Raw genomic sequence first — 13525 nt, forward strand, 5'->3', positions numbered from 1 at the left:
GGATTGCAGGACCTGATGAAGGTCACACAACTAGTGAGCCACCACACCTGGCCTAACCACTTGTTTTTAACAGTCCTTCCACTGCAAGTTTCCATCAGCTGGAAACAAACAAGAATGAAACAATCACCTCCAATTCTTTAATTACTGTTTAGAGGTTGCCCTTCACAACAGGTTGTGCCTGTTTGCTAGGGCTGCCATAACAAAATACCGCAGACCTAGTGGCTTAAACAACGGAAATTATTTTCTCACAGTTCGGGAGGCCGGAAATCAGGATGAGGGTGCCATGAGGGTTGCTACCTGGTGAGGCCTGTCTTCTTGGCTTGTAGCTGGCTGTCTTTTCACTGGCTTTTTTCTCTGCACAAGTGTGGAGAGAAAGATCTCTGGTGTCTCTCCCTCCTCTTATAAGGATACCCGCTGTGTGGGATCAGGGCCCCAACCTCAGGACCTCATTTAACCTTAATTACCTTCTTCAAGGCCCTGTCTCCAGATATAGCCACATTAGTGGTGAGGGGCTCAACTTGTGAATTTTGGCAGGACACAATTCAGGTCATAACAAGTATTTGCCTATTGGAATAGCAACGATTTTCCCATAGGAAAGAACATTATTTTCATTTTAATGGTTCTGGAGAGCACAAAGTCCAAAGAAGAGATTCAAAGCACTAAACATGTGGTCTAAAGAGTGATCACAATTGGTTGGACATAATCATTGCGTATTGACACTCTTAAAGAATATCTTGATAATATCTGCTTCCTTGGGATATTGACCATCTATTTATTTAATATTTGCTAATCAACCGTGTAATGCTGAGCATGCTGTCTGTATATTTATACCCTCTCTTGTTCCAAAAAGACTCCTTTGGTCCCCTCAGTGATCACAAGACTCCTAAAACCCACCATATTTCCTAGGAAGTGATTGTCACAACAAAAAGCGTTATTCCTTGATCCTGTCTGTTATTCCTCTAACCGAGTTCACAGTCAGTTGTAGTAGTCCAGGTCGGATGTGAACACTGTCAAGGACAATGTGCTATGCTTGGTCTGGCACAGCACCGTCTGGCCATTTAAAGCGTCCGAGCTAGTGAGAGTCAGGGACGGAGCAGTGTGTCGTAGTTAGGGCATGGGCATCTCATTTCCATATAGCACCCCCGGTCATGCGTTGCCCTAATAATTCAGACTACCTTCATAGAGAAGGAGCAGTCTAATAAAGTTGGGAAGTAGAAATCAATTCTTCAGTTTTATCCTTTGATTGAAAAGCTATTGATGGGGGTAAGAAGAATGTAGCAAATATACTTTAGTGGGAAGTGTAAATTTTACATATTGACTAGATAAAAATTTTACATAGTAGCTAGATAATTTAAAAGCCTAATATTTGAAAAGAAAAAGTTGTTTAACATCAGAAGTGGCACAGAATATAAGCTTGAGGAATGACAACACAAGGAAAGCTATTTCTTTATCACACTCTGAATGGTATGCAGTTGTTTACTTGTTTGTTTATTTGTTTTGGGGCATCCATACCATTCTGACACTTTGCTAATGCTACTTTATCTTATACAGTATAGCCAGTGATATTAATATTGGAATATACCAAATATAAAGTATGTTGAAAATATATTCAGAGTATATTCAAATATAAAATATATTTCTAACATATCCCCCCATCCTTGAAAATCATCAATCCAAGATTCTAACTAGGAACCGTTAGTATTTGAGAATGAGACTGCATTCATTTTGCAAACTAATTCTTACATTCTTGTGATCATTTGAAGGCTTTAGGAAGAAGGGGAAAGGAGGAATTAATGTTACTGAGTTAAGGACATTGCATGTTACCTTTTACAGTCCTGACTTCACTGTGAAGTTGGCACTGTGCTCTCACAGTTGAAGAAGATAAGTTTCAGAGAAGTTAGGAAACCTGATTAAGGTCACACAATTTGTACGTGATGGAGCCAGGAATCAAACTCAGGTCTTGGGAGAGGAGAAGCTAGAATCTCATACCATTTTGTCCCTTTGATTTGTTTGAGTTTAAAATTCACCATCTTGTATCCCTTGAAATAACTATAGCCGGAAAAATACAGGCTGTCCTTCTGCCTTTCATAGTCTAGTATGATGATTGTTTTCTCAGATGTGGTGCAGTGCCTGTTGTATTCAAAACACATCTAATAAATTATTCTGGTAGTTTTGAAGGGATGGTGATGAAAGGATCATTCAGCAGCTTCATCTTTAAAATCAATTTTTGCCAATTGTCATAAGGAAAAATTCTCTTTTAAATGATTTTTTTTTTTTTTTTTTGAGACGGAATCGTGCTGTGTTGCCCAGGCTGGAGTGCAGTGGCAGGATCTTGGCTCACTGCAAGCTCCGCCTCCCAGGTTCACACCATTCTCCTGCCTCAGCCTCCCACGTAGCTGGGACTACAGGCGCCCGCCACCACACCCAGCTAATTTTTTTTTTGTATTTTTAGTAGAGACGGGGTTTCACCATGTTAGCCAGGATGGTCTCGATCTCCTGATCTCATGATCCGCCTGCCTCGGCCTCCCAAAGTGCTGGGATTACAGGCATGAGCCACCGCGCCTGGCCTGAAATGATTTTTTAAAAGAAGCATTTGTAATGCTTGTTTCCCTAGAGTAGTTAACAAACGAGACATGAGAACAGACTTCAAACCATCAGGAGCTTTCTATAGTGGGTTGACTTCAAAAACATAGCTTGCAGTAGGTGTAGCTTGCAGTAAGCGTCTCTCCTTCCACTGGGCCAGCAGGCTGAGTCCAGGCTGTGCATCTCCTTGAAGGAAGGAAGATGTTCCTGTCACCCCATGTGACTGCTGCTTCTCTTTCTTCCTCTTCGCATACACCCTTACCAATAAATACATACCATCTCACCTACACCAAAAAGGCGGGTAGGGCAGACAGAGACACAGCACTGACTCCAGCGTCCCTTGTGTTGTAGTTACTTGTGGGTGTGTATATATCTGTCCCTGGTTTAATTTTGAGCTCCTAGGATTTTTCTATTCTTTATCTGTCTGGGTATTATATTTAAAGAAAGAGACAAATATGTTTGTTGAATTGAACGAGGAACATTCTTGATTCCTCACAAAAGCTAGCTTTCTCGTCACCTGCGTGAAAGTCAAGCATCCCCTCATGAGGCAGAAATGAAATTCTGTAAGACCTCTTTCAGAGTAACCAATTGCTGAGCCTGCTTCAGATCACTGCCTGCACCATATATATATTTCACTAAATCTTTCTGGAGTTTCCAATAAATAAATATTCATTCTTTAATTGCCACAGGAAGAATTATTTTATTCTTAGAACTTTGTGTATTTATAGAGAAGGTATTCATATTCCCAAACTGTCTGTTCTTGCCATATTTACAGGCACAGACTGTGGGGCTCCCAGTGACCATGCATTCACCGAACATGAGGCTGCTGCGATCTGCCCTCCTCCCCCAGGCATCCAACGTGGAGGCCTTTTCATTTCCAGCATCTGGCTGTCAGGCGGAAGCTGCATTCATGGAAGAAGAGTGTGTGGACACTCCAAAGGTGCGGCTATGTTTGAGAGTCTCAGAACTGGCAGTTTGGCGAGAGATTTCAGTTTGGTCCACAAGTGTTGTACTTTGGCTTTATTGAACTTTATCATTTCCTTAAGTCACTCAGGAGTGATGCTTTTGTGGAGAAAAACCTTAGAACAGTGTCCAGGCTCAACTCTTGTCAGTGTTTATCATTACGACCAGTATGACCATTACGTAATTTGTCAGACCTCGTGGACTTCTGAAAAGTCCTCCCTGTCTTTCTTCCTCACTAATTCCTTCTCTCTTCAAGTTTCCAGATCTCTCACAAGTGTTTGGTTTGTTTGTTTGTTTTTTCCCTAACAAATTAATGCTGAAAACAAAAAAATTAACTTTCATGCCAAATTGGGCTTTATTTGATTACTATTGCTGCTCTTCTGCATAGGTACCTCAGGTACAAAATGATGGGCCGTCTTTTGTGATCAGTTATACATGTTTTTTTGTCCAATTTGGAAATGTTTAAAAGTTAATGTGCTGGGCCAGGCACAGTGGCTCAAGCCTGTAATCCCAGCACTTTGGGAGGCCAAGGCGGGCAGATTGCCTGAGCTCAGGAGTTCCAGACCACCTTGGGCAACATGGTGAAACTCCATCTCTACTAAAATACAAAAAATTAGCCAGGCGTGGTGGTACACACCTGTAATCTGAGCTACTCAGGAGGCTGAGGCACGGGAATGGCTTGAGCCCAGGGGGCCGAGGTTGCAGTGAGCCGAGATCACAGCACCACACTCCAGCCTGGGTGACAGAGTGAGACTCCATCTCAAAAAATTAATAAATTAATAAAAATAAAACTTAGTATGTGGGATGAAGTTGGCATTTAGGATACAGAAGATGACAGCTTCTCTCATTCACAGATGTCTCTTTAACTTCCAATGTGTATTATATATACTTAGCATAAGCGATGTATAGAAGATCATAATAATGGGTAGTAGAGTGTCATAGAAAACACAGGTCTTGGAGCGTGTTCAAAATAGACCTTCTCTTAGTGTGAACTTGGGCCACGTAACAAAACTCCTTGAACCTCAGTTTTCTCTTATATAAAACGAGAACACCAACTTGATGAGACTATTATGAGGATGAATTGAGATAATGTGTGTGAGGTTTGGGACAGATTATAGATAATAATGGTTTCCTGTCTTTTTAGCCTCTTTAGATAATAAAAAGATGAGTGAGACATGAACTCTGCCTCTCAGAGTCCACTATAGCCTAGCAGAAGAAACATTATACATACTGAAAGACAGCGCCAGGTGCTGAATAAATTGATAAAAGATAAAATATGGGCCGGGCATGGTGGCTTACGCCTGTAATCGCAGCACTTTGGGAGGCCAAGGCGGACAGATCATGACGTCAGGAGTTCAAGACCAGCGTGGCCAACATGGCAAAACTCCGTCTCTACTAAAAATACAAAAATTAGCTGGGGGAGGTTGCAGGCGCCTATAATCCCAGCTACTCGGGAGGCTGAGGCAAGAGAATTGCTTGAACCCAGGAGGTGGAGGTTGCAGTGAGCCAAGATCGTGCCATTGCATGCCAGCTCAGGCGACAGTGCAAGACTGCATCTCAAAAAAAAATAAAATATGATCAGTCCTTTAAGGAAGTATAAATCAGAACGAGGCAGGGGGAGTTGCTTTTAGCTGTTTGATCAGGAAAGTCCGGTTTAACTGTCAGAACAGGATTGAAAGGCAGGTAGACCCAGGACAGGTGGCTGGAAACCGGGGGTGAGGAGTGATGTCTACAGTGGAGACAAGACTAAAAAAGCAAGTACTAGGGAAGCCTAAGTCCATCTCCGTAGAGAAGGGTTCAGATGGTCTGAGGAAAAGGGCACATGCAGGGAAGCTGTGTGAAATAAAGATGGAGGAGGTTAGCATTAAATGGCAAGCCAAGAAATTTAGATGTTTTCCCTAAGCGAGTGCTTTCAATATGGGGATAGGGTTTGGTATCAGTTGAAACAACTGAAGGAACAGTTGTTAGGGGAGTAGGAAACTGCTGAAGATATTTGAGCAAGGAAGCTCTGGGATCCATGTTGCACATCAGAAAGTTAGCCTGCATATCACTGTGTGTGCCCCGGTGCAGGGGAGAAACTGGTGACCAGGAAGACAGGTTAGAGCACGTGTCCAGGAGGGAGGTGATGGGGCCTGAACTAGAATAGTGGCAGATAGAGATGGTGCAGATAAAATTGATAGAATATTAAGGTCTAGGGAGAAGTCCAAACCAGTAACAAGATTTTGAGCCTAGATGGAGGGTGAGAGCCATTTTCAGAAATGGAGAACTAAAGGCAGGGCAGATTGAAGAAGGCCGACCATGAGTTCAGCCAAGCATAGCCCACAACAGGCAGCTCAGTGCGAGGCTGCCACAAGCCAGTGTTGACCAAAAGGATTTAGTGTCTGGGCCCCTAAGGATGAGTCCACTGCCTGGGGACAGTCTTTCTTCTCTGCCTGTGGTTGCTACTACAGTCCCACTCAGAAATTTAGACATAAATTAAGGCAGCGTCATTCATTTATTTTAAAGATGTAATTCCTTCAAAAGAATTAAAATGCAGTTGACTAAAGGCTTGTCTGTGAGGGCATCAGACCTAAAACACAGATTGGGCACTGACTGCTGTATTATATAGGGCAAGCTATTTTTAAAGCTTGTGATTGTTACTGTAACCAGAAAACAGGCAGGAAATGAATGATTTTGCAAAAGATATAGACAGGAGCTAGATGGTATATTTGCATTTGTAGGAAGAGCAGTGCCACGCTGAAGCTGGTCACCCACACTGGCAATGCCATGCTGGCACTCAGCCAGGCCATAGACATCCTCCGGGCTTCTTTGTGGACCGTTTTATTTATGTCAGCAAAAACGCTTGTCCCTCTTCCCTCCCTAAGACCTCTTTCTTGGGGCCCATAAATAAGTGCACACACACACACAGAAAAACGTATCAGAGACACAGTTCCCTTTTTATTGAGACTGCCTCATGTGCATTTACTGTAACACCCATTTGTTGTTTTCTGATTGATGCTTCATAGCTGCATGTATTGATACTTGCATTTCTCCTCTCAACTGGGGACAGGTATTGTGCATCTCGAAGAGACTTCAGCTCTCCTTCCCTCCCAGAAATCTTCAGTGCTTAAAATTGTCAGTAAAATCCCGTAGGGAGTCTGAATGGAAACTTTGGTTTGCAGTTTCAAAAAAGTATTGCCTTTCTGAGATAGTCGCCCAACTCTAGATAAGAATGGTTGGATCAGGTGTTCCAAACAGGAACTGAGATCCACAGATGACATGGGGGCCATATGGGAGGGCAGATGCATAAATCTTGTAGAATAAATCTCCTTCAAGTATCTCTTTTTAATAAGGAATTTTGTATACATACATATACACACACACTTGAGTCACTTTTAGCTTTTTTTTTTTTTTTTTTTTTTTGAGATGGAGTATCACTCTTGTCACCCAGGCTGGAGTGCAGTGACACGATCTCAGCTCATTGCAACCTCCGCCCCCCGGGTTCAAGCGATTCTCCTGCCTCAGACTCCTGAGTAGCTGGGACTACAGGCACCTGCCACCACACCCAGCTAAGTTTTGTACTTTTAGTAGAGATGGGGTTTTGCCATGTTGGCCAGGCTGGTCTCGAACTCCTGTCCTCAGGTGATCTGCCCGCCTTGGCCTCCCAAAGCACTGGGATTACAGGCATGAGCCACCATGCCCAGCCCATTTTTAGCATTTTTATTTGAAATGTAATAAAAGGATTTTCCGAATTACCCCCTTCATAGCTGGATAGCAGAAGGGAACTGTGAGGGTAAACCCTGAAAATGCAGATACAGTGGAGGTGTTTCGTGTCTACTTACATTTTTAATAACTTTTTTTATGACAAAGGTAATACACACAAGGTCTGAAAAGGATATACATCTGGCCAGGTGCGGTGGCTTACACCTGTAATCCAGCACTTTGGGAGGCTGGGTGGATCACCTGAGGTCAGGAGTTCAAGAACAGCCTGGCCAACATGGCAAAACCCCAACTCTACTAAAAATACAAAAATTAGCCAGGCTTGGTAGTGCGCGCCTGTAATCCCAGCTACTGAGGAGGCTGAGGCAGGAGAATCGCTTGAACCTGGGAGTTGGAGGTTGCAGTGAGCCCAGATTGCACCACTGTGCTCTAGCCTGGGCGACAAAGTGAGACTCTGTCTCACCAAAAAAAGAAAAAAGAAGAAGAAAAATCAGATCAATGAAAAATCAAGTCTTGTTTTCTAGCTTTCCCAGGATAAAATCGAACTCAGCAAATATTTTGTAATAAAAGACATAATTCCTCTTGTAGTCTAGATGAGAAAATAAATGTATAAACTGACAATTTAAGTAAAACCGTAAATTCAGGGGTACTGCCGGGTATTTTGTGTGACTCAGTAAAAATATTAAGGATAAAAAAAGAACCTGCATGAAAAGAAACACTGAACAGACAACCCACAGAATGAGAGAACATTTTTGCAATCTATCCATCTGACAAAGGTCTAATATCCAGTCCATAAGGAACTTAAACAAATTTACAAGAAAAATCCCCATTAAAAAGTGGGCAAAGGACAAGAACAGACACTTCTGAAAAGAAGACCTCATACAGCCAACAAACATATGAAAAAAAGCTCAACAGCGGCCGGGTGTGGTGGCTCACGCCTGTAATCCCAGCACTTTGGGAGGCCGAGGCGGGCGGATCACGAGGTCAGGAGATCGAGACCATCCTGGCTAACATGGTGAAACGCCATCTCTACTAAAAATGCAAAAAGTTTAGCCGGGCGTGGTGGTGGGCGCCTGTAGTCCCAGCTACTCGGGAGGCTGAGGCAGGAGAATGGCGTGAACCTGGGAGGCGGAGCTTGCAGTGAGCTGAGATCTCACCACTGCACTCCAGAGCCTGGGCGACAGAGCGAGACTCCGTCTCAAAAAAAAAAAAGCTCAACATGACTGATCATTAGAGAAATGCAAATCAAAACCACAATGAGATACTATCTCATGCCAGTCAGAATGGCAATTATTAAAAAGTCAACAACAACAGATGCTGGCCTGGTTGCGGAGAGAAAGGAACACTTTTACACTGTTAGTGGGAGTGTAAATTAGTTCAACCATTGTGGATGACAGTGTGGCAATTCCTCTAGGATCTAGAGGCAGAAATACCATTTGACCCAGCAATCCCATTACTGGGTATATGCCCAAAGGAATGTAAATCATTGTATTATAAAGATACATGCACGAGTCTGCTCGTTGCAGCTCTATTCACAACAGCAAAGACATGGAATCAACCCAAATGCCCATCAGTGATAGACTGGATAAAGAAAATGTGGTACATATACACTGTGGAATACTATGCATCCATAGAAAGGAATGAGATCATGTCCTTTGCAGGGACATGAATGGAGCTGGAAGCCATTATCCTCAGCTGAACAGAAAACCAAACACCACATGTTCTCTCTTATAAGTAGGAGTTGAATGGACACATGGAGGGGAACAACACACACTGGGGCCTGTTGGGGGGCAATGGGAGGGAGAGCATCAGGAAGAATAGCTGATGCATGCAGGGCTTAATACCTAGGTGATGGGTTGATAGGTGCAGCAAACCACCATGACACACGTTTACCTATGTAACAAACCTGTACATCCTGCACATGTACCCTGGAACTTAAAAATTGAAGAAAAAAAAAGAACCTGCTTATATGGCTTATCCTATAAGAAATGTCTGGTAAAATTTTGACGGAGGCCATAAGTGTAAGGATGCTCAATAGATAATTAATTAATGATCTTCTTTTCTCTGTTGGCTTATTCATTTCTAAACCATTCTTGGCTAGTTTTAGAAAATTGTATTAGCAGAGAGTTAAGGAGCTTAGAGGTATGAATGTAAGTTCTCAAACAGCCATTCTTTCTTGCAAGGAAACTATTAAGTTTAGTCAAAAAGGAAAGTTTATCTGGGGAAGGACCAAGGAGAGAGCAAGAGTTGCTGGCCAGGTTTCAGAGTTTTGCTTTCTGTTGCCATGGGGAAGGTTGGCCAGTGTGGAAAGGAAGCATTTACCACTCTTCCTCTTAAATGACCGCTCATCGCTTTAAAACCCTGTAATGCATTAGCCACCTTACCCGAGTGAGGGCTATAGCCCAGAATGGATTTTATGGAATAACCTTCCCCTCCCTGCAGCAAACAAAGATCTGAGTCACCCTAGTCTCCTTCTCCAAATAAAGGGCCTTGCAGCGCCTTCAGATTGGCTGCCATAAGAGGAAAGTTTCCTGTGCGTCTGGCAAAGGGAAACCCCACACCACCTCTCACATACATGAGCTTCTCCTGCTTCCAAAGGAAACAGTAGCTCTACCCAGTGTTTTCCAGGTGAAAGTACTGCTTAGAACTCAGCGTCTTATGACTGGCTGTTCCTGAGCAGCTATTCATAGGAGAAAATGGATTGATTTCCACGGGGGAATAGTTAAGGTAATGAGGTAAATAATTACCTCCTCACAGGGGCCTTTACCAGCCAGAACTTGCAACCACAACCCCCCTGCCAGTATGCTGTTCTGCCTGCCATTAGGCAGTGTGCGTGGCAACTGCATGGGAAGGGCCAGTGCTTGCGGGGAGCTGTGCTGCGCTCACCCCTGTGGGATAGGAACCATCGATACGTATATGTTGCTGGAGGAGACAAAATTCAGTGCACTGGGGCTTATTAGCCTCTGCTGGAATTTTGGGCCAGTGAGCCCTTTGTTATTCTACAATGGGAGGCTTTGGCTGTCTGCCATTTGAATTTTTTTCAATCCTTTTTGTGGTATCAGTCTGTCTATATAGAATTCTTACTTTCCATTCCCCAGGCATATAGAACCAATTAAAGACTAAATCAAACGGGCAGGTACTTAAATTTTGAACATAAAAGTCTTTCTAAAACCTTCCATTATGTTTATGGTTGAAAAAATAGAAGAATCTTGGTGACTACCCCCTTTTTTTTTTTTAGCAATGAGCCATGTAGTTAAAAAAAAAAAACAAAAAAAAACTCATCTTCCCCCTCTTCATTTCCCTTATTTAAAAAAAAAAAATAACTGGTAGGCCTCAGACTAATATACCCCTGTTCTTCTGGAAACCACTAAAAAAGTTGTTTATTGTAATAATGATGACTCAGAGAAACCTGGGCAGCAGTGCCAGTTCGGGTCATCATGGGCTTCTGTCTCTCTCTGAGTCCTGCAGTTGACTTGCCTTCACTTCTAATCTATGTGTTGTCATGCATAATAAATATGTGCATGTTTAAATATTTTACTTAATTTCTAGTTCGCCACAAGTCTTGACATGTTTTCCTTTGTGGATTTTTCTGTCTCAGCAGTGCAGAAACTGAGTTTCCTCTCTCCCCTGGCGTTTAGGTCAATGGTTGTCTGCTTGACCCTGTGCCTCCTGTCCTGGTGCGGAAGGGATGCCAGTCACTGCCCAGCAACATGATGGAGACCTCCATTGACGAAGGGCTGGAGACAGAAGGAGAGGCCGAGGAAGACCCCGCTCATGCCTTTGAGGCATTTCAGTCCACACGCAGCGGACAGAGACGGCACACTCTGTCAGAAGTGACCAATCAACTGGTCGTGATGCCTGGGGCAGGTACGGTAGAGGAGCGACACTAGCTTGAGTCTTCATGGCATCATGTCATACTCCAGTTGCCAACAAGTGGTCACGATGCCAGCCAACTCCTAAAATTGAGTCGATAGCTTATTCCTTTATGGATTAGATTCAGCAGGTATAGCAGACACAGCCTGGCAGCAGCTATCAAAGGTGAATTGAAATGTCTCTGAGTTGGCTCCCATAGTCCCCAGGATTCATCTGGGTGCCACGTGATTGATCAGGGACTCTGGCTCTTTTGGACTGGCTGAGATCTTACAGATGCCACTTCTGGAGTGTTTTCCCCACTAAACTTGAAGATGACTAAATTGGCCAGTAAAAGGGCTCTGAAAAGATGTTTTGATTGGAAATTAAGAACATAGTAGCTGTCAAAACTCAAGCTGGTTATGCTTTGTACCCTATGTTCCAAGGAGATGCTATTGCTGTTGGTTTTATCTGTTCTGTTTTCTCTTAAAGGGAAAATTTTCTCCATGAATGACAGCCCCTCCCTTGACAGTGTGGACTCTGAGTATGATATGGGGTCTGTTCAGAGGGACCTGAACTTTCTGGAAGACAACCCTTCCCTTAAGGACATCATGTTAGCCAATCAGCCTTCACCCCGCATGACATCTCCCTTCATAAGCCTGAGACCTACCAACCCAGCCATGCAGGCTCTGAGCTCCCAGAAACGAGAGGTCCACAACAGGTCTCCAGTGAGCTTCAGAGAGGGCCGCAGAGCATCAGATACCTCCCTCACCCAGGGTGAGCACTTCCTCCTCTGCTTTTTGAAACTCGTGTCGTAGGAGAGCAGTTTCTTGCCATGTTGGTGTGGTCACCTGTGGTCACTGAAAGGCCTTGTATTTTAGTTAAACTATTTGGTCTTGGTGCTTTCTTTCAGGAATTGTAGCATTTAGACAACATCTTCAGAATCTGGCTAGAACCAAAGGAATTCTAGAGTTGAACAAAGTGCAGTTGTTGTATGAACAAATAGGACCGGAGGCAGACCCTAACCTGGCGCCGGCGGCTCCTCAGCTCCAGGACCTTGCTAGCAGCTGCCCTCAGGTGGGTACCTTGGGCCCTTCCCTCAATGGCTCTGTGAGGATGAGGTGTGAGTTTGTCCTGAAGATGGTCATTTTCACTTAGAGGATTTCCTTCAGTCCTGGAGCAAACAGGCTGTTTGGGAAAACCCACAGCTTCTTTGCCTTGTTGCTGCCACCTGCCACTGATGGGTTCAACCCATCCACGCTGCTTCCAAGTGATCAATATCAGATAGAGGCCTGGACACTCTCAAGCTGTTTTTGGCTCACAGGGCAGAGTACAGATGAGTGACCTCTTACAGTCGCCCTTGAACTCCCCTTCTCCTGCCACACACACCCAAATGAAAAATACACAAATGAACTACACCCAAATGAGAAGCTTCTCACCACTACTTTTGATGTGGTATCACTTTAGTAAATACTACAAGTGGATTATTCATACTAAAAATACAATAAATACTGCTACTTACCTGATTTTATTTTGAGCCTATTTTCAGTGCATCCAAGAGGATTATAGTTTGAGGCCCACATGAAGGCCATGGCCTCCTGGTGACACCAAGAGCCTTTGCTCTAGTACTGACTAGGTAATTGTTAACTAGAGATAATACATGCATAAATGTTCTGCAGAGTAATGAGCCCTCAGCCTACTGGCTCTGTAAAAGCTTTGAGTATTAATAAGTCTCAGTGGGGCTGGTATTCCTCTTGGACATTGCAAAGGTGCTTCAGCTAAGAACTGAGACCTTTTTCCCCATGGGGAATTGAAAATTGTTTCCACCCCCTTGCTCCTCAGGAGGAAGTTTCTCAGCAGCAGGAAAGCGTCTCCACTCTCCCTGCCAGCGTGCATCCCCAGCTGTCCCCACGGCAGAGCCTGGAGACCCAGTACCTGCAGCACAGACTCCAGGTGGGTCCTTCTCCTTGCGAGTCCAGCTCACTCTGCTCATCCAGAATCTGTTCTGCAAAGCAGAAACCTGTTTTGCCTGGCATTTATTTAGGGTAGCTGCTTGATTCCTTATAGGCAAGTAGCTTTGACTCTGTACTTGGAGTTTCTAGAAACGTGTTGAGATTTAGCTTTATGCTGTGTGTTGGTGGTGGGAAAGGCTTTGTCCTCAAGCCCCACGAAAGGATATGCCACTGAGGGGTGGGAACGGGAGACCTGGCTTCTTTCTTTCTAATTGTATTCCTCTTAATGAGTAACAAATAAAATGAAAACCTTAAGTCTGCAGAATTTCTACATGGGCTTTCTATGTTGGTGCATAAAAATCTTAAAAAGTGATAAAGCATAGATCCCGTAAAGGATGAATCATTCATTCAGCGGGTGCTGGGGCCTTTGCTCTCAAGATCTAACTCCACCTTTCTCATTGCTTTTTAATGTCCATGAG

The 13525-nt window shown here is 43.7% G+C and overlaps 1 protein-coding gene across 1 annotated transcript in view; it reads left to right on the top strand.

Annotated features, from left to right (window-relative positions):
* Window positions 1–13525, top strand: part of SIK2 (salt inducible kinase 2) — a 128825-nt gene that overhangs the window by 106858 nt on the left and 8442 nt on the right. The window contains exons 9-13 of the mRNA XM_004052108.5: window positions 3359–3523; window positions 10884–11112; window positions 11587–11871; window positions 12008–12171; window positions 12937–13047. Of these exons, the coding sequence (XP_004052156.1) occupies window positions 3359–3523; window positions 10884–11112; window positions 11587–11871; window positions 12008–12171; window positions 12937–13047 (954 nt within the window). The remainder of the gene's footprint in view (window positions 1–3358; window positions 3524–10883; window positions 11113–11586; window positions 11872–12007; window positions 12172–12936; window positions 13048–13525) is intronic.

This window comes from Gorilla gorilla, chromosome 9 (assembly GCF_029281585.2).
Source record: "Gorilla gorilla gorilla isolate KB3781 chromosome 9, NHGRI_mGorGor1-v2.1_pri, whole genome shotgun sequence".
In the NCBI taxonomy this organism is placed as follows: Eukaryota; Metazoa; Chordata; class Mammalia; order Primates; family Hominidae; genus Gorilla; species Gorilla gorilla.